General features: G+C 39.9%; 1 protein-coding gene and 2 pseudogenes across 1 annotated transcript; 1 reads left to right on the forward strand and 2 right to left on the reverse strand.

Annotated features, from left to right (window-relative positions):
- The first annotated feature begins 3108 nt into the window (after nucleotides 1-3108).
- LOC129777727 (uncharacterized) lies at nucleotides 3109-4284 on the forward strand. The gene is made up of 2 exons (XM_055784170.1): nucleotides 3109-3213; nucleotides 3286-4284. The coding sequence occupies exons 1-2, from the start codon at nucleotides 3172-3174 to the stop codon at nucleotides 3958-3960; spliced, it is 717 nt and encodes a 238-aa protein (XP_055640145.1). The 5' UTR covers nucleotides 3109-3171; the 3' UTR covers nucleotides 3961-4284.
- A 927-nt stretch (nucleotides 4285-5211) lies between these two features.
- Nucleotides 5212-5340, reverse strand: LOC129780789 (U4 spliceosomal RNA; annotated as a pseudogene).
- Nucleotides 5341-11276: 5936 nt separating this feature from the next.
- LOC129780790 (U4 spliceosomal RNA) lies at nucleotides 11277-11405 on the reverse strand (annotated as a pseudogene).
- Between the last annotated feature and the right edge of the window lie 14523 nt (nucleotides 11406-25928).

Raw genomic sequence — 25928 nt, forward strand, 5'->3', positions numbered from 1 at the left:
GAAATTTCTGTTTCATTTGTATGGCAGACCCCCTTAGAGGAGAGGGAGGAGTATCAAACCACCATGAAATTTATTGCACCCTAAAACCTCCACATACCAAATTTGGTTTCATTTGCTTGAATAATTATCGAGTAATGCAGAAAGATGTGTTTCATTTGTATGGCAGCCCCCACCTTAGAGAGGGGGGTGGACAGTCTAACCACACCATAGAAACATTTATTGCACCCTAAAACCTCAATATGCCTAATTTGGTTTCTTTTGCTTGAATAATTCTCAAGTAATACAGAAATTTGAGTTTAATTTGTATGGCGGCTCCCAACCCCCTCCCCCCTTAGAGACAGGGGAGGGGTCTCAAGCTATCACGAAAACCTTCCCCGGCTACAAGAACCTCTACATACCAATTTTCATGTTGATCGGTTCAGTAGTTTCCGAGTCCATAAGAATCAAACAGACAGGCAGATAGAAATCCATTTTTATATATATAGATTGCAAAATATTCGATTATTTATTTTGATTTTTTCATTAGGCTGCTCATTTCCATTTTATGGTTATCCGAAAAATCTTTCTCTTCCCTTTTTTTTCCAAATATGCTTTTTTTCAAAAATTCATGACTTTTGAACTACTGGACCGATTCAGATATCATATCAAACTGAAACCAATGAGCTAATCTTCTATATGAATATTGCGCCTGCCAAGAAATTAGATTTTGGTTTTCGTGATTATTGATTCTATTTGGTTTTTATAGTTTACATGGTTTCGGCACCAACGGCGCTATATATTTTATATTTTTTCAAGAAAGCTGAGTTGTTTTCAAATAACATATCCAAAAATCAAAGAGGTGTTTTTTTTTCGTTTTTGAGTTACAATTTCTCGAAGTTAACATGTTTCTAGTCTTCGCTCAATGTTCCTATGCGACTAGAATCTTTTTTTTGCAAGTAAAATATTAAAAAATAAAAGAATAAAAACAAAAATATTTATCTTTATGTTCAATAAATAATGATCGCATCGGATCGATTTTTTATTTTTTCACGCACATGAAATAAAAATTTGTTCGTGAAATTTTCCAAAACTTGAGAGCTTAAGCTTTAAAATTATGTACATCTCATCTTTATGCGTTCATTCTATGTAGAAAAAAATATTCAAATGTCTTCACTATCATATTGATGGAAACCTAATTTCAAAATTTAATTTCAAACAATGTTTTATAGATTATTCTATGTACATGATATTGTTACATAGCACGTTTCATTAATCTTATCTTGAAGTTTATTTCAATAAATATGAACCATACAAACGAAACTGTGAAAAGCGTTCTATTAGTAAGGGCTCATTTGTGAAACAGTTTTTATAAATAGCTAATTTTTTTCATTTCAGCTTTGAAGTTTTGGTTGTAGCTCAAACCATGTCCATAAAACTAATTATGGAAACGGTATGTGTTCAGTCCACCGCTCAGCGCAGCGCACTGAATGTACGATCGACAGGATGGCGGAGGAAGTAAAGCTACGAGAGGACAACGAGCGCAAGAATACAACCAAAGGATTCAACCACCAACATGAGCCCCACCCGGCGCGTGGGAGCGGCACACAGACGAAAGGAGAGTGCATTGCGAGCGCAAGCAACCTGCTCTGAGAGCAGAGAGAGGAGTCCAATTTCAACCGCCGCTTTGGTAAGAAGGAATTTTAATCTGCTAAACGTTTAGAATCTAAAAAGAAAGTGATAATATTTTATCTTGTAAATTTGGTGTTAATAAAATGTGTACAAAGGATTAAGTGACTTATTTGCTATCAACCGATTAATCCCTCATTCGGTCTGTGGTGTGGTTTGGTTTTGGATTGGTCCTTAACAGGACCAAAGAAGCGTATGGAATTTTCCATTTGCTTCGCATCGCACGCGGCACTGGGCCGCTCGGAATCTTTCTGTGGAATTGCACTCTCTCCTAAGTAGCATAACTGCTACTTTGGTTGAGATTGCCACATTCGTTGACCTTACGTGTCAGGGTGGCTGTGGAAAAGTTTGGATCGAACACGCACAAACAGGATAGCAAAATACAGTCCACTGCTTGGTGAAACAACAGTATGTAACCTGGAAATCTTCGATTTGTGAAGTGGTCGTGAAAAAAGCGAATGGATGACACTGAGACAAAAGTCTTACTTCTTGTGACGATATTTTCGACCAATAGTACGAATTTTATGCAAATAATATCTCCCAAAAATCCACTTACATCAAATGTCCTCACATTAAGCAAAATGTCTTCAAAATGAAGACGTCTTCAAACCTAACCGTCGTTATTAGTGATTGCCAATCATCTTATGGCACCAGAGGTACCAAAAGGTAGCCATCTGGGTCCGCCATTCTCCAAATGGTGTATTCTTAACCGAATGGATGTAAACCCCACTAAATTTTCTGTTATCTCGTTTGTACAAATATGTCTTGTTCGACACGGAAATTGAACGTGTCAGAGGAGTCAGGCATCTCGTTAATGGCCAATAAAGCGTCCAGAAATCTGAAGGTCTTGTAACTTGTAACTTTGTAACTTTTCTAATTTTGATTTTTTTCCGTTCAGTTCTTAGTGTATTGCTAAAAGATAAAGAAACAAACAAGGAAATAATGGTTAGTAGAAATATGCTTTGTTTTATTTGTTCGGGGCTTGAAAGAACGTCCGAAATTCGTGCCTCAACAATAGAATACACCCTGGGGTTACATCATTAGGGGCCCTTAAAATATGTTATTAATTTAATTCAACGTTATATGCCTCAAAAAACATCCTGTGAATCGTTCACTATACCATCTTCGTGTCCAGTACTGAAGGACGACCGAAATAACACACAAGAGAACAATTTCTATTGATATTCACATCTATGAGAACCCAGATAATTCCCCATGTGTAGTATCAAATCAACGGAATTTTACTGACAGCATTCATCAAAACATGTTGCCCCAAATGTGCCGTTTCCGTGAACGCGGATTAAATCTTATCCTCAAGATAACAGCAATTATTACATGAAACCAACCGAAGTATCGGTGAAAGTTAACTGATAAGCTCGTTGTACTTCTTTCTGATCCTATCGTGCGAAGCTATCGAAATCCTATATAACGGTGTTAAGTGTGTTATGAATTACCATTTGATGCGAACTTAATCTGCCACCGCCCACAAACAACACTTCAGAGAAGATGAAATTTTTGATAGTTGGTTTACTACTTGCAGGATGCGCAGTGAGTATTGATTACATATCGATCCCCATATCATTTATTAAACAGTTTTAATGATGATTATATTTTTTTCAGTGCACTGAAATATCTGACCGACGTCAGATTTCGCTGGAGGCGGTAGAGAAACTACGCGCCACAATACCGCATTATCAAACCGCTCAAGATTATGCTGTTAAGAGTATGTCCGAAGCAAAAAGAAATGCTTCCGTCATATTGAGCAACTTTTATCACATTGTGTTTGAGACTAAAATCACCGCGCTCGTGAATATTCTGGAAGAGGAGGCTTCAACGATGAACTATGCGAAATCCGTGGACGAATGGTGCTGGGAGAGTAACGTTCCGTTGCTCGAGGGCACCATGGGCTGGGTTGGAAACGATTTCAGCGAGTGTGCACGACAGCTGGATGGTTTGATTGCCGAAGTGGTGGCCAGTACCTACAACCAATTCCATGCTGACGAAGCCGAAATTAAGAAAATCAGCTTGTTGGATGTTTTACAGAGAAGGAATATTATCAGCAACCCCAAGTCCATCATTGATGCCATCGAAAATCTGGAAATAGATATCGAACGTACAGTTCCGGAGCTGGGGGATTTACTTTCCAACTTTGAAACAGAGCTTAACGACAAAATTCCCGGTTACTCGGGCTGCTTGAAAAATAGTGTTCAGCAACGCACGCGACAAATTGAGTTTCTGAAGGGAGAAACCATCAAATGTCTGGCTGAACAGAAGAAACAGAAGTCTTTGCATTGATCGGTTCATAATAAAAAATAAAAATATAAATATCAATTGAAAATGCAGAAGCAAATATTTTTCACTTCATTGCTAGGCTGACCAAACATACCGTTTTGAACGGGACAATACTGTTTTTTCGACTATTTTTGGGTGTCCCGTCTTTTTATAAATTTATACCGTATTTTGAGTATAAAAATACTTGTCATAAACTAATTTTTTTGCATAAAAAACTTTTTGTCATATTATTTTTGTTTGCTGCGAAGCTCTCAACATATTAAGTGATCTTAAATTGCTATGCTTCCTAAATCTAGAAAAAAATTGCATGAAAAATATGCTTGTTTTGCATGATTGAATTTTTTATGATGTTGAATGTTAAACATATTGCTTTTTTTTAAATTATTCAAATAAACTACCTACCTGATTTAACCTTAATCTAAACTTATTATTTTAATGTACAGATTCCGGACAATTTGATGCTCGTGATAGGAACACCTGTGGCTGCAGGGTATCGTGCTGATTACGCTGGAGGAAAGATCCTCTCTGGAGCCACCAAATGTGGCTGCAGTTCGAGATCGTGCTGATGACACGAAGGGAAAGCCCTTTACTGGACGCTATGTGGTAGGCCAGATCACGTAGAGCGCATAACGAGTATGCGCCTACTGGTGCGATCCGGTAGTACCGCGTCACTTGGGAGTTTGGCCGGGCGGAGCCAAGGGAAGGAAAAGGGAGAGGAAGGGTGGTTGGAATTTCGGATCTTTGGAGGAGGGGTGTTCAATACTTACCAGCGCTTGTTGCGCTGGGATCTGCCGGCGATGATGTCCAGGGTGCTCCCGATGGTGTCCAGGATGCTCGGGCGATGTCCAGGGTTGTGATACGTTTATGACAAAAAAGAGGGGTTCGGTACTTCGCCACGACGCTCCTACGTCCGTGGTATGGTTGAGAGTGTCCAGTTGAGAGTGCCTTTATTCTGTTCAAGTTTTCTCTTATATACAGACATTGCCTTCTTATCTACCCCAGAAGGGCGTAGCATAAGAGAGAGAAAATTACAATTATTTATTCTAAGCCAGACGGGCGAACGAGGGATGATTATTAACACGCTCGCAGGCGTGTTATCTTTTCCTCTCCGTTTTATTACTTATTGTCCTAGCTCGGAGATAGGCTCCGTTTATAGCACCCATAGTGCTCTCTTTTTGGGATTTCTCCCGTCCTTCGGTATTTACGATCGGAGATAGGCTCTGATCGTAAACACATTACGTCGTTTTGCTTATTTTTGTTTTGTTCTCCTTCCCGGCGGGTTATCGCTGGCCGGAGGAGTTTTATGATATTTAGGTTTTCAGCTAGCAATAATCGCACTTCGGAAAAACCTCATTAGTTACGATAAAGCCACTGCGCAAGCTATTCTGTGTATTTAGGATAGAGCGCGATCTAAGCATCCGCTCTATCGTTCTCGCCATGAATCACGCTCTAAAGGCATGATCCGTGCGGCGACATACCGGCCCTCGTAAATCGCGTAAGGCAGATTTACCAATTGAGCTACGCCGCATCTGTTTCTAATAATTTTTTCTTCTATGCTTCTGAATTCGCAATTGTTTCATCTTATATTCTCTTTTCAATATTATGTTTTTCTTACATTCAATTTCCTAACCTAAAGTTATACAATGCAATTCGTTTGCTATGAGCGGATGACTTCCGTTTATTCTTCATACATGGTGTGTTATAAATTCATTCTTTGCTTCGTTACAATTTATTAGCCACTTTGCCTTCAGATTCATTTACAATGCAAATCCTATTCATTTTAGCTTTGTGTTACACTTCATTTTACTCTCGCAGGAGTATTCAATTTTCAAATTCAATACTTCTTCTATCCATAGAAGAGTCTTCAACTTTATGTACTTTAATAGCCATACAACGGCGCCTAATTGCTTCTTTCACTGAACAAATTATATTTTTTTTTACTATTACATTAGACGACATATCTTCTCGTCAGTTTATGCAACCCTTTGTTGCTTATATTTCTTATTCATTGTCAGATTCCTCATTTTGACTACAATTATTTCATATTCAATTATTTTCTTCTATTTTACATTTTGTGTACTTATGGTCTAACAGAGTTTTAAATCACTTTTTCTCTTCAATTCTTCGGCATGCCGCCTTGCTTCATTGAACGTCCCTCCAATGCTTGGTTTTAAAGCGCTGTGTCTTCTAATTGTTGCCGGTTCAATAGGTTGTCCATTCGGATATGGACATCGGGTCCTGCTGTGGCTCTGGATCTGGTGCAGCATCTTCGTCTGCAGCAACGTAGATAAATGATCCCGATTATAATCATTAGTATGCTTACGAAAAGGGCGGCGTTCCTCCAAAGATACTTCGATTTCGGATGGAAGGGATCCAAACTGTTGTACACGGTTATCATAGCGTTGTTATCGTAGGGATTATCGGGCTTCGGCTCCACCACATCTTTTACGGTGTCATTGAATTCGTCCAATAGGTGATCGGCCACCTGGTATTTAGATTTGAAGTATGTTGCAATCTTCTTGTTCATGCCATTTAAACTTGCATGTATCGTTTTGTTGTTGGATTGTATACGGCAATCTGGCTGGAGAGTTACTACTGCTGCCTCATAAGGTGGTGACATTACCACGTTGTCGCAATGTATAACTATTGCCTTTGTATCGGATGCATAGTATAAAACGGTATTAGGAGTGGACAGTGTCTCCATCATAGCGTAAGGCGTGGTTAACAGTTTTGTTGCACATTTGCGGGTACTTGCGATATGCAGTATGACAGCCGCTACGCAATCCACTTCCTTACTCAGTTCTGGTTGAACCGTAATTAAATGCGTATCATTCAGTTTTGTTAGTTCGATCGATGGGTAGAAGAAGTCTTGGTTGTGGCCTACCGCGATGCGATCATGTTCTGTTACAATAATTGAGCCATTCTCAGCCCGTGGGATCGGTATTATCTTAAATACCTCGAACTCAACTTTGTTGATGACAACACTCGTCATGGTAATTATGAGGGAGCCGTTGACTACACGCGTGTTGTATTTTACGGCTGATGGGTGATCCAGGACAATGTAACCAGTTGGCAACGCTTGTGAAATGTTTTTTCTGGTTTGGGCTAGTTCGTCGACGGACAAAGGAAACGTTCGAACTTTCCTATATCTATTCAACGTTCCATCGATAACTTCTCGTGCCAATATCGTGGTTTCTAACATCGTTGTTCGTAACCTTTGAACCTTATCCGCAGAATATAATTGTTTTAATTGAGTCATGTCTTTGTACAATTTATAGTATCTCTCGTTAAGCTGTTCTCCCATTTTGGACGCCTTGGTATTCATTTTTACCATTGACTCCGATATTTGGTGAATTTTTTCGTCTTCATGAACCCTCATTGCCTGTAGCTCGTTTTCCATATCGTCGCTACCAAATATTAAGTCCGCCAAAAAACCGAAGAACCCTTTGCTTCGTTTAGTTCTCGTTGTCTGCTTGATCTCATCAATCGCATCATCGCATAAACGTTCAACAGATGTTGCAATTTGCTCTAGGAGAGAGTCTTCGATGACAAACTCCATGTCTTTCATCGCTACTGTCACATTATTCCGTATCGAGTTAATTACTTCAATGTCTTCATCGGGCACTACGTTGGTTTGTATATTCGTTTGCCATATGCCTCTATGTAATAAGCACGTTCCTTCGTGGTCGAACATTAGACCGTCTTTGTCAACGGGTTTTATGGATATAGCGTTGATCAACGTGAACGACATTACGAACAACATCATTATTTTCAATATACGTGAGATGTTGAACCAAGATTTAGAAATGCCTTTTGTTGTAGTCTTATTTCTACGTCTTTTTTTTCGCGTTGATTTTTTTGATTTATCTTCGGTCGAGGTTATCAGCATTACGTTGTTAGAACTCGCGGTGGTATACTTGTTGACCGGTTCTAAGGGCAAGGGGTTGTCGTTGACTCTTATTGGTTGTCTGATGCTAAATTCATCGATTGAGAAGTGCGCAGCCATCATATCTCGTAGTTCTTTATCGTGTTGCAATAGTTCATGATCGTTTTGATAAATTGATCTGACATTACCGAAAATAAACCATCCAAGCTTACTTCGGACTGCTATTGGGTCATTGTCACTTCCCCTTCTTGTTTCCATGGCGGTAAGCAAATGGCTTTGATTCAGCCCTATGAGAATTGTTGGCCTTGCAAGCTCGTAGCTTTCGATCGGAAGGTTTTCCAAATGCGGATATTTTGTAGCCATTGCTTTGTAGTTCATTGTCTGAGTCGGAAGTTGTAAGTTTTTAATGGTTCTTACACCGTCAAGTCGGTACGACCTTCTGGACGACCCCTGAATGCGAACTTGTACTTTTCTACTGTTCAGCTCGTTTCGAGACACGTCCTGTGTCCATTTTAATTGTAGTGGTTCTTCTCTGCCGTATAGGTCCAAGGAGTTTGCCATTTCCTCATCTAGCAATGTCAGGGAAGACCCTGTGTCTAGGAAGGCATATGTATCGACTGAATGCCTTCCGTGTTGAAGTGTTACTGGAATCACCTGGTAGTATATCTCGTTTGCTGAGGACTTGTGAATATTGCAGTTGGCTTCAAGCGGAACTGTAGCGGACGTATTACGAGGTGTTGGTTCCATGTCTGGATTCGAGTGTAACATTCTGTGGTGGTGCTTGTTACATCCACTCAAGCCGCACCTCCTAGATCGTCTGCAATCTTTAACCATATGTCCGGTGCCTAGACATCCGAAACATATTTTACATTGTACTGCCAATCGACATCTTTTTTGGATGTTGGAGTTCTTAAATTCCGTGCAATCGAAGATTTTATGGTTATTCGAGCAAACCGGACATTTCATGCGTGGCATCTCTTGATGGACATGTATCTGGCTTCTAACTGTAGAAGGTAGAGGAGAAGCCATATTCCTCATTATTTTGGCGTGAGGTTTCAGCCAGTTACTCATTTCTTCTAAAGATGGGGCATCACCAGTCGTCGTTCTATGGCGTGTCCATTCTATTTGCAGGTTATAAGGTAGTCTCTTAACTAGGTCTTCTATTAACCTCGCATCTAGTAGGTAACCTCTTTGATTTATGATCGTCATGTTTGCCACCATATTTTCTAAAGCATCTGACATTTCGATTATTATTGATCTACTTTCTCTTTTAAGCTTCTGTAGATCGTGCAGTAGTTCCTCATATATGAATTTAGGGTTTCCGAAATTTTCCTCTAGTCTCTCTATTATACTCGGAACATTTTCCGAGTTTATAAATAGTTGCTGCACGCTTCTAGCTGCGCGTCCTTCAAGGGCAGCTTCAAGTCTGGAGAGATTTTCATGATTGGAAAACGCACATTCTCTCGTGCTGACTTCGTAGATCCTTTTGAATTTAGCCCAATCTTTGGGCGACCCGCTGAATTTTGGCAAGGGAGTCAAAGCTTGCCTCTTCATTAGAATCGTAAAATCTCCATGCTGTGGAGCTGGCATCATTGCACTCTGCTCCCAGCCAATTGATGGACCGGATCTCATTGGTAGTGGTGTTTGAATCGTTGCTCGGTCACGTTGTTGCCCGGAGATATTGATTAGGGGTTCAGTTGACTGCGCTTGCGCCGGAGAGCATGGTAATTCTGTTTGTCGCTGTGTTGCTATTGTCGTTGCGCCCACGACTAAAGCGTTGAGTGATGCCTGCATTGTTACTATTTCCTTTTTTAATGTGGTTATGTTGTTGCGTTCGCTAACATGCATCTCAGCTAGTTGTGTAACTAGATTCGTCAGCTCCTCTATCTGTTTTTGTTCCCTCGAATTAGTTGAGGGATGAGACGCTGCAGGTGCCTGTGCCTTTCCCTCACTTTCGTTTGTTTTGGTAGGGGAACAAAGCGAGCATACTAAATAGGTTTCCTCTTCAGTGGGTGTATGTCCTACACAGGAATGATGATAATTCCTTTTGCACTGTCTGCATTGGACCAGATTGTCTAGTTCAATTTTCTTGCCACATGCATCACAGCACGGGCGTGATGATCTCGTAAAGCTTGATATCATTATTCCTGAGTGAGGAGCCTGGTTGCCGTCACTCGATGTTTAAACTGTGTTATAATGCGCAAGTGGCGAGGCGCCTGGTTGCCTTCGCCTTGTCTTAACCAAGCGTGGCGCCTAGTTGCCTACGCTGATTTCAAACGTTGCACAATATTCGTCTTCCGGCCCTCGTGACCGGATTACAGTTGATGTTGACGAGGCGCCTGGTTGCCTTCGTCCAACTATGCCTGACTGGCGATCGGTCTGTTTATAAAGCTGGACTTGTTTCAACAAGATGCCGATTTCTACGGCCTAATTTGTCCGTCTTTCAGGACCTAATTTCTGTTTCTTGAAATGCGCAATTTGCCTCTTGGCTAAATGGTGATGTCCACAGACAACCTCACCTTGTTCGTCTTTACAAGACCGAACCTCTCCGTTCAACGACGGGCGCAAATCAATTTAACAGGATTCTCAACTCAACCGAGCGTGTTGTGAGTTCGTACAGTGTCTTTAGGAAAAGACTCCTCTCTGGAGCCACCAAATGTGGCTGCAGGGTATCGTGCTGATTACGCTGGAGGAAAGATCCTCTCTGGAGCCACCAAATGTGGCTGCAGTTCGAGATCGTGCTGATGACACGAAGGGAAAGCCCTTTACTGGACGCTATGTGGTAGGCCAGATCACGTAGAGCGCATAACGAGTATGCGCCTACTGGTGCGATCCGGTAGTACCGCGTCACTTGGGAGTTTGGCCGGGCGGAGCCAAGGGAAGGAAAAGGGAGAGGAAGGGTGGTTGGAATTTCGGATCTTTGGAGGAGGGGTGTTCAATACTTACCAGCGCTTGTTGCGCTGGGATCTGCCGGCGATGATGTCCAGGGTGCTCCCGATGGTGTCCAGGATGCTCGGGCGATGTCCAGGGTTGTGATACGTTTATGACAAAAAAGAGGGGTTCGGTACTTCGCCACGACGCTCCTACGTCCGTGGTATGGTTGAGAGTGTCCAGTTGAGAGTGCCTTTATTCTGTTCAAGTTTTCTCTTATATACAGACATTGCCTTCTTATCTACCCCAGAAGGGCGTAGCATAAGAGAGAGAAAATTACAATTATTTATTCTAAGCCAGACGGGCGAACGAGGGATGATTATTAACACGCTCGCAGGCGTGTTATCTTTTCCTCTCCGTTTTATTACTTATTGTCCTAGCTCGGAGATAGGCTCCGTTTATAGCACCCATAGTGCTCTCTTTTTGGGATTTCTCCCGTCCTTCGGTATTTACGATCGGAGATAGGCTCTGATCGTAAACACATTACGTCGTTTTGCTTATTTTTGTTTTGTTCTCCTTCCCGGCGGGTTATCGCTGGCCGGAGGAGTTTTATGATATTTAGGTTTTCAGCTAGCAATAATCGCACTTCGGAAAAACCTCATTAGTTACGATAAAGCCACTGCGCAAGCTATTCTGTGTATTTAGGATAGAGCGCGATCTAAGCATCCGCTCTATCGTTCTCGCCATGAATCACGCTCTAAAGGCATGATCCGTGCGGCGACAACACCTCTACCTGAATGCATTCCTGAAATTTCTCATCAAGGGTCTCCAGGCAGGCTTTTTAGTGAATCTTCGTTGTCCTCGTCCAGAGGGGCATGTTCCGAATCAGTTTGAGAAATTTATTTTGAATACGTTCGAGTTTAAGTCTGTGTGTATCCGGGCACATCCCTTCCAGACAGGAATCGCATAATCAATTGCAGGAAAAGCGATTTGTTTTCAATTGCAGGATTAACGATGGCTATGTGATTCTTTAGAATTGCTGTCCTCATCGTACTCTATCAAGACTGGAACAGAATATTATATGTTGTGGTGATGTTCTCAACGTGAGACCTAAAAATCAGATGACTGCCCAGAGTGAGTCTTAAATAGACCACTTCCTCGGACCATTCGACAAGTGAATCACCGAACGGAATTCTAGCATTATCAGTCGGGACAAGTCTAAAAAAAGATGGGTGGGTAATGTCGGGGACATAACCGGAGTGACGTAGGCCTATACAAAGGGGACAGCTTTTGTTAAATATATTGTTTTATTTTCTTCTCCTACGTGAATACCTACCTATCTACCTGAAAAATGGATTAGTTTACTGTTTACTCTTTATGAATATATTGATGGTTCTGAAAAGATCCTTTGGTGTTGTGTTTTTGTTATCACTCGATATTCCCATCTTGTTCGGTTAAACCTTCCTTTTTAGCTATTGCGTTTGCCACTCGCCACAGCTTTCACAGTTGGTAAATTTCTTCCCATCCAGCTTGTGGCATGTTGTTCAGTAAATTACATTTAATGCGACGTGCCGGAGAAACACTTTGCCACTCACTGAAACTAATTGTTGCCGTGATGAGCGCCGAACCGAAGCTGCTCTGTTCTTGATGCGGGTTTTCTGATTGTCGTGAGCAGCTTTGCAAGCCAACTCGAGCACTCCGACGGCCGAAACTCTATAATCGCTGTTAGGTATACTGGTGCTCCGGCACCAATCCGTTCGGCCTAGTTATCCTTGCGGAGCAATCAGTGAATGCGACCAACAGGGAACTGGAGACCTGCACGGTTCGAGTGAGACTTTGCCTTTCCCTTAACTTGTCCTCCTTTGTTACGTCCACGATGCCGATGCCATACAACCACACGGGTATACGGTTTGAAAGAAAATAACATATTTTTTTGGGATCCGCGTGTTTTATACTCTAGCGGTACACACTCACAGGATAGAGACAAATCGGCCGACTCAGCCAAAGGGGCGAGTCCAACGGGACGAACGAATGAGCGTTAAAATGGAGCGATGGCAAGAAAAATACATTCATTACGATTTGTTCGCTCGTTGGATTCACATGCAGGCTAAAAAGGGTCCTTTTCAGGATCACAAAATTATCTTCAATCTAAAGAGTTTATTGTTTTGTTATCACTCGATATCCCCATCTTGTTCGGCTAAACCTTCCTGTTTAGCGATTTGTTGCCACTCGCCACAGCTTTCACAGTTGGAAAATTTCTTCCCATCCAGCTTGTGACATATTGTACAGTAAATTACATTCAATGGCACGTCGCATTAACACCACTCAGTGTCGGATTGGAGGTAATTTTAACCTGTAATTGAACATTTGCGATGACAGTGGTACAGTGTCGACTTTCAATGTGGGGTCATAATTTGGATCTCCATGTTCACAAAAATTTCCAACTAAATAAGTCGCGTTACATGTCCGTCCAATTAGCTTAATGTCGAACTAATTGTAAATTACTGTACTTTCAATCTGGAAACAATTTAAGAATTGGTGAAAATTGAATAATCAGGAAAGTCCCCAACTATCAATAAGCTCAGAACAACTGCCAAATTCACATACTCATCAGATCCTGGCAAACAAATTATGAAAAAATCAATTTGTGTTTTATTATTATTTTGGATAATGTTTTAGAAAGCATTGAACTGTATTTCCAAAATTCTTTTTTGGAAGGTTTAATGGCCCTGAGAATCGCCTTGTTTTATGGAATGGTTCCAATTTAGAAAACTTAGTACTCGTGGTTTAAAAAAAAACATTTCGAACGCCCTCGATGCCGCCTTGTTCTGGATTTGCCATCAAAGCAGTTTGTATAAAGAACAAACTTTTTTCTTCTGCTACCTGATGCCGTTTTGCGATTGCGTTTGCCACTCGCCACTCGCTGCAACTGCCTGTTGTCTTGATGTCCACCGAACCAAATGTGTTCTGTTCCGAATGCGGGTTTTCTTATCGTCGCGAGCAGCTTTGCCAGCTAACTCGATCACTTCGGCGGCCGAAACTATATAACGCCGGCTAGGTGGACTGGTGCACTGGTACTAACGCGCTCGGCCTAGCTACCCTTGCGGGGAACTCCAGATCAACACGGTTCGAGCGGGATTTTGCCTTTCCCTTCACTTTTCCTCCTTTACCATGTCCAGACATGGCTGCTTGGGTTGGTTTGTTGATGTGTTGTGATGCGAACCGATGTGGTGTACGGTTTGAATGAGAATGATCGTCACGGGAGGAAGGAAGGTATTGTATTATAGAGACTTTAAACTTTTGCAGTTCATTCGTCTCTAGCCTTGAGAAAGGCCCTTTGAAAACTCTACTCTATTCTACTCCAGCGCTACCACCTCCGCCCTCTTGCCTTGAGAAAGGCACTCGATCCCTCGCCGTCCAGCTCGTCCAGCAACGATGTTGTCCAGTCGGTATCCACACAAAGAATGATCGTTACGGCAGCGGAGCGGGGATTTTTAAGCTTACTGGCTGGCTCGAGAATTACGCATGTGTGAGACTGCGACCAATGTTTCGTTCATTTTTTTTCTTTTTCCTTTCCAATCGTGCTGCGTTGTATTCCGCTGCTGCTCTGGTTGCCCGTTTTGGTCGGTACGATTTGAGGAGCACAAAATGGACCAATCAAAAATGGGCACATAGGGCATTTTGACAATGCTTGATATTTCAAAATTATTCAATTATTTATCTCATGAAAAATGAAATGTTATTCATTATGATAGATGCGTAGATATATTTCCTATCAATTGATGCAAAAACCTTTGCGATCTATTGAGATATGCTCGAGTTATAAGCGTTCCAAATCTTGCATTTTTTCCTACTTGTTCAGTGCCTAGATTTCCATTTCACCCCCTATATCTTCCGGTTAGACGTAGTCCTACGTCAAAAAATCTCGAAAGCGGAAATAGAATAGCCTGAGTCTTCACCACATCGATAACAATTTTCTGTTTTAATACTCTGTTAGAGCATCCAGGCCACCCGGCAGTTTCCGTTTAAGAGCACCGACGACGCGAACCTTAAACTAAATCACAGTATCATCGGAAAATTGGGACAATATACCGATGATACGGAAGCGGTTGAATGTCCGCAGTATAAATATTATACAGAATGGGTCCTATAATACTTCCTTGAGGCACACCTGCATCGATATTAAAATGTCTGACCTCACTATGCAAGCATTCCAGGAATTCCCTATGAGAGAGGTAATTGCTAATGATCTTGTAGGATACAGTGCGAAATTTAATTGGTACAGCTTGTACACCAGGGGATCGTAGCACACATTGTCGAAGGTCTTTTCAATATACAAGAGCGCCAATTCTGTTGTCTTAGGCATCGATTTATTTCGATGTATAATATTTGAAACTTTAGTAAGTTGAGGAAGGGTCGCCCTTCCCTCGCGGAAACCACATTGTTCCTCAAGAAAGACACCATTCTCATCCACGAACGCGATAATTGAAAACTCGAGCCTTAAACTTCGATTGATTTTTATCAGATACTAGCTGACCCGACGAACTTCGTCCCGCCCAAAATAGATTTTTGACGTAGGACTACGTCTTTCATTTCTATACCGGGGTGTAAAATCAAAGTTTCGAAAACGAAAGCGTTACGCCGGAGACCGAGATTTTGAGTTAATAGCTCTTAAACAAATGACCGAAATGGTATGATAAACACTTCATTCGAAAGATAAAATGTCTACGCGTTATATACTTGTTACTTTTTCATCCAAAAACTTGTTTCAATTGCCTTAAAATTGCTTTCAAAACATGCTATTGAAATCACCAATCGGTATATAAGCGAGCGCCGCTCGGAAATCCACTCAGTTATAATTGAACAGCGATTGGAGCATGCTGACCTGACCTGACCTGACCTGAACTGACCTGAACAACGGAGACATCGGAGCAACCACCACACACACACATACACGCGCGGAACTATTTTTGTTTGGTTGCCATCCAGCGTCGAGAAGATTCCGGAAAGATGTCATCGTTGCTGAAAAATAATCTGCCAGTTCCGCTGGGAATTGAAAAAAAAACATTCAAGCGAAAGAGTTTATTTTTATGTTTTCTATCCATATAACACTGCGACCAAATACATTTGGTTTTGTGATTTTTCAATCAAGTGCAATGAACAGGTGGTTATCGAGTTAGCATTAACCACTGGTGGGCTTCGAGTATCGAGGATAATCTGAAAAGACGTTATCGTTGTTAAAAATAAACTGCCAGTTCCCCTGGGAATTGAAAAAAAAAAACATTCAAGCGAAAGAGTTTATTTTAATTTTATCTATCCATTAAACACTGCGACCAAATACATTTAGTTTTGTGATTTTTCAATCAAGTGCGATCAACGTAAGACCACGTCTTTCAGGATGTTTACTCAACAATTTCTCAAAAGAGAAATGGGTGTTCTGAGAAAGGATGAGCGAACGCAAAAATTATGTAGACTGATTTGATGCAACAGATATTTTGTCTATTGGAAATGGAATACAAATCATATCACAATACTGTAGCGTTTACTCATTTCGGTGCAAAAAGTTTATTTTCTCCTGCCTCTAACATGTACATATCGAACCTCTCCATGCATCATGAAACAGCATGATTATACGGACTACGCAAAGCGAATGATTCATATTCAACTGATGTAGCAGATTCTGATTCAGAAAGTGTAAACTATATGATTATTTAGCTAGAAAGAGACTAAGGGAAGGGTAGTCAGATTATATTTTTCATTTTCAACGCTGCTATAATATAGTCCGCATAGTTTAACTAGCAACACCGCTCCAGTGAGAAACAAAAGCTTTCTCGTTTTAGCTCTTTTCCATTCGCTGCTCTCCGCAAATGGTGACCGATTGATGACGTAATTTTTCATGCATCATTTCTCGCTCTGCACTTGTCTGTACAGTGGTTTTCGCTATAGTAGAACGGGACGATTTGTGCAGTTCAAACTTGTATGCAGGCTTCGAAAATGGTGTGCGATTTTTGGTACATCTCGAATATGCAATCAACAGTCTTCGTTCCTTTCTTTGTTTAATCATTTAGCGTAACACAATGATTACTGTCATTCATACAAGTATCGGAATGATCCACTCATGTTTGGTTATATATTCGTGAGAGGTTACTTGCATAACACATTGTGTATCATTCGATATTGATCGAAATCCAAACACTGCTAATAGTGGCACACCAGCACATTTTTGCACTGTATCGACCACGTCCATATGGAATCAGCACATTTTTCAAATTTCTCTTCATTGCCACAACACCTGGATGACCTCTATGACCAATACTTAACACTCTCGGTTTAACTTAATCGGGAGAAGAATCCTGTCGTACTTTATCACAATACCGCCAACTTCTCCAGGTTCTTTATCGAAAGTTTAGTAACGACATAATTCAGATAACCAATAACGAGTCAATCACTTCAAACATTTACTCCTGATAGCAATATCTCATCAACAGTTATCAATAGCCCTCCTTCAAAGCAATAGCAAAAGATTTATCCTCTATGACCAATTGAAAATATTATGCATGTTCATAAAACGGTTTCTCAAATTCGTGACGAGAGACTATATAGAAGTTCTTCGTCAATTCAGAAATATATCTTATTTCGAAGGTATACGGCTGTGAGCGAGATACCTAACCCTCAGCTCTTGGGAATGCACACCATCCATTTGGTGTTCTCTTCTGTTTATATTCCAGAATTTTTTTGTTGTGATCAGTAGTGATAGTAAACTGTAATCCTAGAACGAAGAGGTTATTTTTACATACTGCTCACACAACCGTCAATCGTCTACATTTCTTTTGAGGATACACGGTCGATCTGGCATAACATCAATCCATTATTAAAGACTTTGACTTGTACATCTACCTACATCATTACATATCGAGCGATGAGATATTTTTTCACTCACATTCTTCCCAAGCTCGCCATTGAATTCGCTTCATCCGAATAACGTTTATTTGTACGTCTGGAAATAAATGCGGTCATTGTAATCCAGAACCTTTGACCGTACTTTTCCAATAAAGTCCCCTGTGTCCACAGTGATTTCATGTTGCACCTTAAGCAAGTATTCACGAGACTCCTTACATCACATTAAATTTTGAAACGATTGTCTCCTAATTCAACACGTCTTACTAGATTGTCTCCAAAAGCGATAGTTTTGCATTCAATATTGAGATCGCATATCTGGTTTGAGATTGTCTTGTATGAATACTGTATAGCTGCTTTTCATCTTGAAATGATGCGAGTTTCTTCCTTTTTCTTAGAAGAATTTCACAAAATACACCGTAATATAGTATACGTTCTTCCCCCTCCTCGAACTACTAGCACTAATCTCCAAATTTTCATGCTGTGACTCGATGTTTCACATTTACAATACACTCAAATATTCGATGCTACTCTTTCCATTCTCGACGCAAGATTCAGGGAATCAACTTTCTCATTGAATCCTTCGTTATTTCTTTTAGCCTTGAAAACTTTTTACCGACTCCATTTTCTGCAGGCGTACGTCTAGCTTCTAACTCGCCCATTTTGTATAGCATTGCGGTTTCCATTGGACTCGCGTTTTCTTTTTTAGTGCTACGACTTTCAACGGATTGCCTTTTTCATCTCAGCGCAACGATTTGCATCGAACTCGCTTTTTCCTCTTAGCGCTACGATTTTCATCGGATTCGCTTTTTTTCTTTTTAGCGCTACGATTTTCATCGGACTCGCTTTTCTTTTTTTTCTTAGCGCTACGATTTTCATCGGACTCGCTTTTTCTTTTTTTTCTTAGCACTACGATTTTCATCGGACTCGCTTTTTTTTTTCTTTTTAGCGCTACGATTTTTATCAGAATCGCTTTTCTTTTTTTTTCTTAGCGCTACGATTTTCATCGAACTCGCTTTTCTTTTTTTTTCTTAGCGCTACGATTTTCATCGGACTCGCTTTTCTTCTTAGCGCTACGATTATCATCGGACTCGCTTTTCCTCTTTTTGGCGCTACGATTTACATCGGACTCGCCTTTTTCCACCACAACATTTTCGAACTCGTTTCAGCTTTTACAGAACTTTTCACAAACACAGTTGCATTAGCCATTTCTATTCCCAACGGTTTCTCAAACATGTACATTTCCCTTTCTTAGAACACTTCTGTTTTCAGGACTAATGTGCATTCATTTCACAACATCGGCCTCATTACACTCTTCATGCACGAAAAAAAGATTCAATTTTAATTTTTCTTACACTCACCATGATCCTACCGACCGCGCCAAATTGTAGCGTTTACTCATAGCGGGAGCTTGCTACTATCAATCGTTCATCACGCTGGTTGAGATCCAAGAGCGCGACTTGTATATTCGCTTGCTTTGATACCCTATACGCGATTGTGTTACACACACATAATCATTGTTGTTGACATTATTCGGTTCACGTGTGTTTTGTATGTAAATGTAGTTCGTTATAGATGGATTCTGTAATCAAACACTGAATCAAATAACCAGTGTTATTTCCAGGACTCTACAAATACAAGCAATGTATTATGCATTATACAACTTTCGTGTGATTGCTTTTTTTGCTGAATATTGTGCCTTCAACGTAACGCTCTCGTTTTCGAAGTCCCCCAAATATTCATTTATTCATTCATTCAGAATTGATTCAGATGCAACTAAAAACAAATGATCACTGAATCAACGATAGTCCTACATCACCCTTGCGGTTATACCACAGATATAACCCACTTTCTGTTTTTGATTTGAATACTTTCAAACATCCACGTTTTCTTACTAAGTGAACGTTAGTGAGTCCAATCACTGAACTCTTCATTGATTTGACCCTTTGACCCTTTACAATTTACTTTTACTATAAATTGTCTAGTATTTCTACAAAAATTCGTCCTTATAATATAAAATTATTTTCAGACACAATTCTCGTTCAAGATTCATTTGGAAATAACATGTTTCTCCGTTACATGGAATACATGTTTGATACAGAGAATATTACAAAATAAAGACAGCTCAAATCGCACCATTCCTTCCTCGGGTTTAGGGCACACCAACACATTTAGCCTTCCATTTTTGTTTATATAGATAGAAGCTTTAGGAATGCGTTATTCCGTCTGAAAATCCTTTTCCACTTTCGAACAAAAATCAATTTCGTTAGCGCAAACATCAAATGGACTAACATCGCTTAGCTAATTGTAGAACATATGGGAATTCAATTTTCCGAATTTTCCGATTTTTCTCTCCGCTATATTGATCTACGGGAAGAGACGAATACAACGAAATATAGATGACTCAAATTGAACCATTCCGTCCTCGGGTTTTGCGCTTGCCAACACATTTGGCCTTCCATTTTTATTTATAGATTAGTCAGTGATCAGAGTTGCCACATATACAGAATATTCTGTATTTTACAGATTTTTCGCCAAATTTCAGATACAGAATCTGTGTATACAGAATTACAGATTTTCAACAAAGATACAGAATTTACAGATTTTTTTCAATTCAATTTAAAATATGAAATTTATCACAGTGCATACATAGTTGATTTATAAAAAATGTTGAACAAAACTCAACGAGATGGCTTTCGTTAGAGGCAGTTGTTGAGCGAAATCTTGAGCGATTTTAAGAGCTTAAACTATTCTTTTCGTTTCAAGTTAAGTATAACCATGATCAATCCACCAATCGCATATTGACTCACTTAAACCTGGGATTCTGAAAATGGTCAACATCGACCCCTTGGGGTCGATATCTATTTTCCAGGGTTTGACGAGGTCTAAACATCGAGAAGATCTATGTAGGAAATTGACGGAAAATTTGAAGGCAAATTTCATCAAAACCATGTATAAACATCATACAATTCAGAGGATTATGGGAAAACCTTTATATAATATTTTTTGTATTGATACGACTTCAACAACCCATAAATAAGAAACATAAATTCAAATTGAAAATAAACCTGTATTTCAATTTTTTGCCTTCATTTTTTTTTTTTAAATACAGATATACAAATTTTTTCAGAAAATTTTACAGCATTAAATGTGGCAACCCGGTCAGTGATCTTTCAAACATTTATTGGTTGAAAAAGACGATGTATCCGCCACAAAAGCTGTTAGTTTTATTGGAACTCTTCAAGTATATTTAAATTAGGCTGACCAAACATACCGTTTTGAACGGAATAGTATCGTTTTTTCCCGCCTTTTTATAAATTTGTACCGTATTTTGAATATGAAGAAAAAATATTTGTAATAATGCCCTGTTGTACTACGATTTATTAGGAATCGCATGCCTTAAATTGCTTCTCACCAAAGGTTAGTTTATGACCTATGGAACAAATATTTACCTTGTTGGAAGAGATGATGTTTCTGTCATTGAAATTTCTGTTAATTTTTATGGTTTTATTGGAATTTCTCAACATATTAGGTTGGGGGAAGAGTAATCCATTATTGTGATATTCGAAACTATTTTGATATGCTTCCGATTTTGGGTCAAAGATGTGTCGATTTGTTGTAAAATTTGTTGCCATTCATAATGTCGTAGATTCATAATGTCTCTATCATAGAGGTTTAGTCCTTATTGGCGGAAAACTCTAGCAATAGATTTTTACAATTTTCTCTTGATCCCTATTTCTTATCACTCTGGAAATTTTGCAATGCTATTAAAAGGTGGTAATCGCTTGAAGCCAGGTCCGGACTATATGGTGGATGCATTATCAATCCCAATCAAGCTATCGGAATTATATGGCCTTGCGTTGTTTTGATGGATCGCAGTACCTCTTCCGTTGACCAATTCTGGGCGTTTCTGGTCAATCGGTATCATCAAACGGTCCATTTGTTGATAGAGGAAATCTTAATTTAGTGTACTGAACTAAAAAAATATAAATAAAATTAATTGCTTGTATTTTACTGTTGCAGTATCGGCACAATAAATGCTGGCGCGTTCCTCAGCGCCAAGGCAGTGGACTGTAAACACGGAAAGACGTTTCAACTGTTAGGAAATAATGCTCTTTCTTCCGCCTTGAAAAGGGCAAGCAATGGTTTCCACAGCAGTCTACTCAGCCCGATATCGACGGTGCGAATAGTTTTTTCCGATGGAAAGAGTGCGATTGGAAGTCAAACACGTGGTACTTTTTCTCCTACTGGTTGTTTATTCGAATGATGTTTATTGTATAACGCGTAAAAACTGAATCAAATCATTTCTTGACCGCCACCTCTTTTTATGTTAAAGTGAACGTGTGGCGCTAGCGATGTAATTTGGTGTGCAGTGCTGTCGGCGATGAAATAAATCTGCCCCGCGCATGCGCTCAATGTGTGCATCGATGACGTCATTCCGGAGCGGTCTAATCGGGCGCGAACAATAAACGCTATTCACAACCTAATGAAAAGGAAGAAAACAGGAAGTGGGTTATATCTATGGTATAACCGCAAGGGTGACGTAGGACTATCGTTGATTTAGAGATCATTTGTTTGAAGTTGAATCTTAATCCATTCTGAATGAATGAATAAATGAGTATTAGAGGGACTTCGAAAACGAGAGCTTTACATTGGAGGTACAAGGTTTTATGCATCCAATATAGGATACGAAAAACCTTGTTCTGAAGAATAATCTTCAGAAGCTTTCCTGCTAACTGCACTTGATTGACAAATCACAAAACCAAATGTATTATATGGATATTTTATGGATAGAAAACATTAAAATAAACTCTTTCGCTTGAATGTAATGTTCAATTCCAAGGGGAACTGGCAGATTATTTTCCAGCAACGATTAGATATTTCCACATTTTCCTCGATACTGGAAGCCCACCAGTGGTTAATACTAACTCGATAACCACCTGTTAATATCACTTGATTGAAAAATATTTGGTCACAGTGTTACATGGATAGAAAACATTCAAATAAACTCTTTCACATGAATGTATTTTCAAATTCCCAGAGGAACTGGCAGATTATTTTCCAGAAATGATTTGATCTTTCCGGAACTTTCTTGATGCTGAATGGCATCCAAACGGAAAGAATTCTGCGCGTGTATGTGTCGATACTTCGCCGTCCACCTCCTCCAGCACGTTAGGCAACGATGTTGTCTTGTCGATGTCCTCACGAAAAATGAATGCGTCTCACCACCAGAACATCGCTTAAGTATGCTTTTTGTGCGAGATTGAATCGAGAGAAGGTGTGGTTTACGATGGCAATTTGGAAGGCAAACTAGAGGGGAATGAACTCTCTGAGCTCGAAACTTTCGGCGACTGAGCAATAATCGATTGCGTGCGCATACAATATTGGATACGGAAATATCCTACTGATGGGGAAGAATAATCTTCAGAAGCTTTCCTACTAATTACACTTGGTTGAAAAATTCGCTGTGTTATATGGTTAGAAAACATTAAAATAAACTCTTTCACATGAATGTATTTTTAAATTCCCAAAGGAACTGGCAGATTATTTTCCAGAAATGATTAAATCTTTCCGGAATTTTCTCGATGCTGAATGGCATCCAAACGGAAAGAATTCCGCGCGTGTATGTGTGTGTGTAGCGATGTCTTCCCGGGGAACCGTTTGTGGCATCACTCTCCTCCTGATGGATTCCCTTCTGGCCTAAGGTGCACAAACAGGCTCTTGGTGACACCGTTCATCTGCGCATTCATGATAAACGAAGAGCTTCACCACAACAGCGACAACTTGCTCCAATCGCTATTCAATTAGAACTGAGTGGATTTCCGAGCGGCGCTCGCTTATATACCGATTGGTGATTTCAATAGCCTGTTTCGAGAACAATTTTAAGGCTATTGAAACAAGTTTTTGGATCAAAAAGTAACAATTATATAACGCGTAGACATTTTATCTTTCGAATGAAGTGTTCATCATACCATTTCGTTCAGTTGTTCAGGAGCTATTAACGCTCAAAATCTCGGTCTCCGGCGTAACGCTTTCGGTTTCGAAACTTTGATTTTACACCCCGGTATAGAAATGAAAGACGTAGTCCTACGTCAAAAAAATTTACTAGTGAGGTGTTCAGAACTGGTTTCCGATTCTCAAAGCAATTCGAACGGGTGCAAACTGTGTGATTGCAAACTGTGTGAGTTGGAGAACATTTGAAAATGTGGAACGAGTAAGAGTTTCAATTGAGCAGTCGTTGAGACATTCTGTACGCAAATATGTAATTGCAACGTTTTGAGTTCCATCTCTAAAAAATCATATGAACTCAACAAATTAACTTAAGGATTGAATGGACGTGATCATGCCAGTCGCAGAGAGCTTTGTGAAGAACAGCCCCGTTACACACGTTTTCATAAGTAATAGTGGTAATCACTTCCACTTGAGAGAGGTTTTAAACAAACAGAACTTTCTGTATTGGGTGGGTGCCAATCCAGAGGAACCCAATACACTATATTTACACTCTGCAAATATTACAGTATACAGATTTTGAGCCATTTAAGCATCCGAGATCGATTCTTCGCGTGAAACGATTTCGCTTTGGAAGTTGGTGTCGAGCAAAACCGTTGTGTGTGGCATTAGCATTAGATGAGACTGCTGATTTCTCGCTAGTTGGAGCGAGATTGAGTATTAGAAATCGCGAATGGCTTATTCATGCCCAATAAGTTATGAACGGACAGGGTTAATTTACAACATCTTCTCTCTCCACAGTGTCCGTACGAAGGATCACTGCATTTACATTCCTAGAGAGCGATTTACGCACGACTCATTCGCAGTGATATATAAATATTATGTGCTTTCAAATATTCATCCCCATTCTTCATTCCGACGGATTTCCATTTCGTTCGAAACCGTTATTTCGTTCGAGTTATAGTTGCGCATTCCCTATTTCAAACCTCTAGTCCGTTTATTGTTCGAAGAGAAACAGATCGAACGAAATGCAAATCAACTCGAACGGAATACAAAATGCAATTTTATTAAGTCTTTTGAAATATTTCGAATCAATCGAAATACAGCATAGGGGTGATTAAAAAATTGTTCTTAGAGAATTTACAATTCGATGGGTTCGCAGCAAAAATAGCTATCAATTAACTATATATAAAAATGGATTTCTGTCTGTCCGTCTGTCTGTCTGTCTGTCTGTCTGTCTGTCTGTCTGTCTGATTCTTATGGACCCGGAAACTACTGAACCGATCAACATGAAAATTGGTATGTAGGGGTTTTTGGGTCCGGGGAAGGTATTCGTGATAGTTTGAGACACCTCCCCCTCTCTAAGGGGGGGCTGTCATACAAATGAAACACAAAATTTTGCATTACTCGAGAATTATTCAAGCAAATGGAACAACATTAGGCATATTGAGGTTTTAGGGTGCAATAAATATTTCTATGGTAGTTAGACTCTCCACCCCCCCTCTCTAAGGGGGGCTGCCATACAAATGAAACACAAATTTCTGCATTACTCGAAAATTATTCAAGCAAATGGATTCAAATTAGGCATATTGAGGTTTTAGGGATGTTTCTATTGTAGTTAGACTCTTAGGGGGGGGGGGGGGGTGAAGTGTCTACCATAAAAATGAAACACAAATTTCTGCATTACTCGCAACTGAATCAAGCAAATGAAACCAAATTAGGCATATTGAGGTTTTAGGGTGCAATAAATATGTCTATGGTAGTTAGACTCTCCACCCCCCCCCTCTCTAAGGGGTGGCTGCCATACAAATGAAACACAAATTTCTGCATTACTCGAGAATTAATTAGGCAAATGAAACCAAATTTTGCATGTGAAGGTTACAATAAATGTTTCTATGATGGTTAGACTCTCCGCCCCCCTCTCTAAGGGGGGGGGGGGCTGCTATACGAATGAAACACAAATTTCTGCATTACTCGCGACATAATCAAGCAAATGAAACCAAATTTGGCATGTGGACGTTTTAGGGTGCAATAAATATTTCTATGATGGTTAGACTCTCCACTGCCAAACAAATGAAACACAAATTTCTGCATTACTCGAGAATTAACCCTCTACTGCCCATGTTTTTTTTTATTTATGTAAAAAACCTACTCCACTTTTATCTCGAATTTCCGTCTTCCATCATAAAATACTCCTAGCATAAAAACAATGTGTATGTGTGATGGATGAAAATATTCTAAAGACGTTCTAGTGGAGGTGAACATTGAAAATAATGTCTGAATAATTTTGAAAGAATATCCGCGAAGCCCGTCTAAAGGCGGGCTTGGGCTGTAGAGGGTTAATTAAGCAAATTAAACCAAATTTGGC

Source organism: Toxorhynchites rutilus, chromosome 3 (assembly GCF_029784135.1).
Source record: "Toxorhynchites rutilus septentrionalis strain SRP chromosome 3, ASM2978413v1, whole genome shotgun sequence".
Taxonomy (NCBI): domain Eukaryota; kingdom Metazoa; phylum Arthropoda; class Insecta; order Diptera; family Culicidae; genus Toxorhynchites; species Toxorhynchites rutilus.

Coding starts and splice junctions, on each gene's coding strand:
- LOC129777727 (XM_055784170.1), top strand. CDS start 3,172: ATGAAATTTTTGATAGTTGGTTTACTACTTGCAGGATGCGCA. Junction 3,214..3,285: donor TACTACTTGCAGGATGCGCA/GTGAGTATTGAT, acceptor TATTTTTTTCAG/TGCACTGAAATATCTGACCG.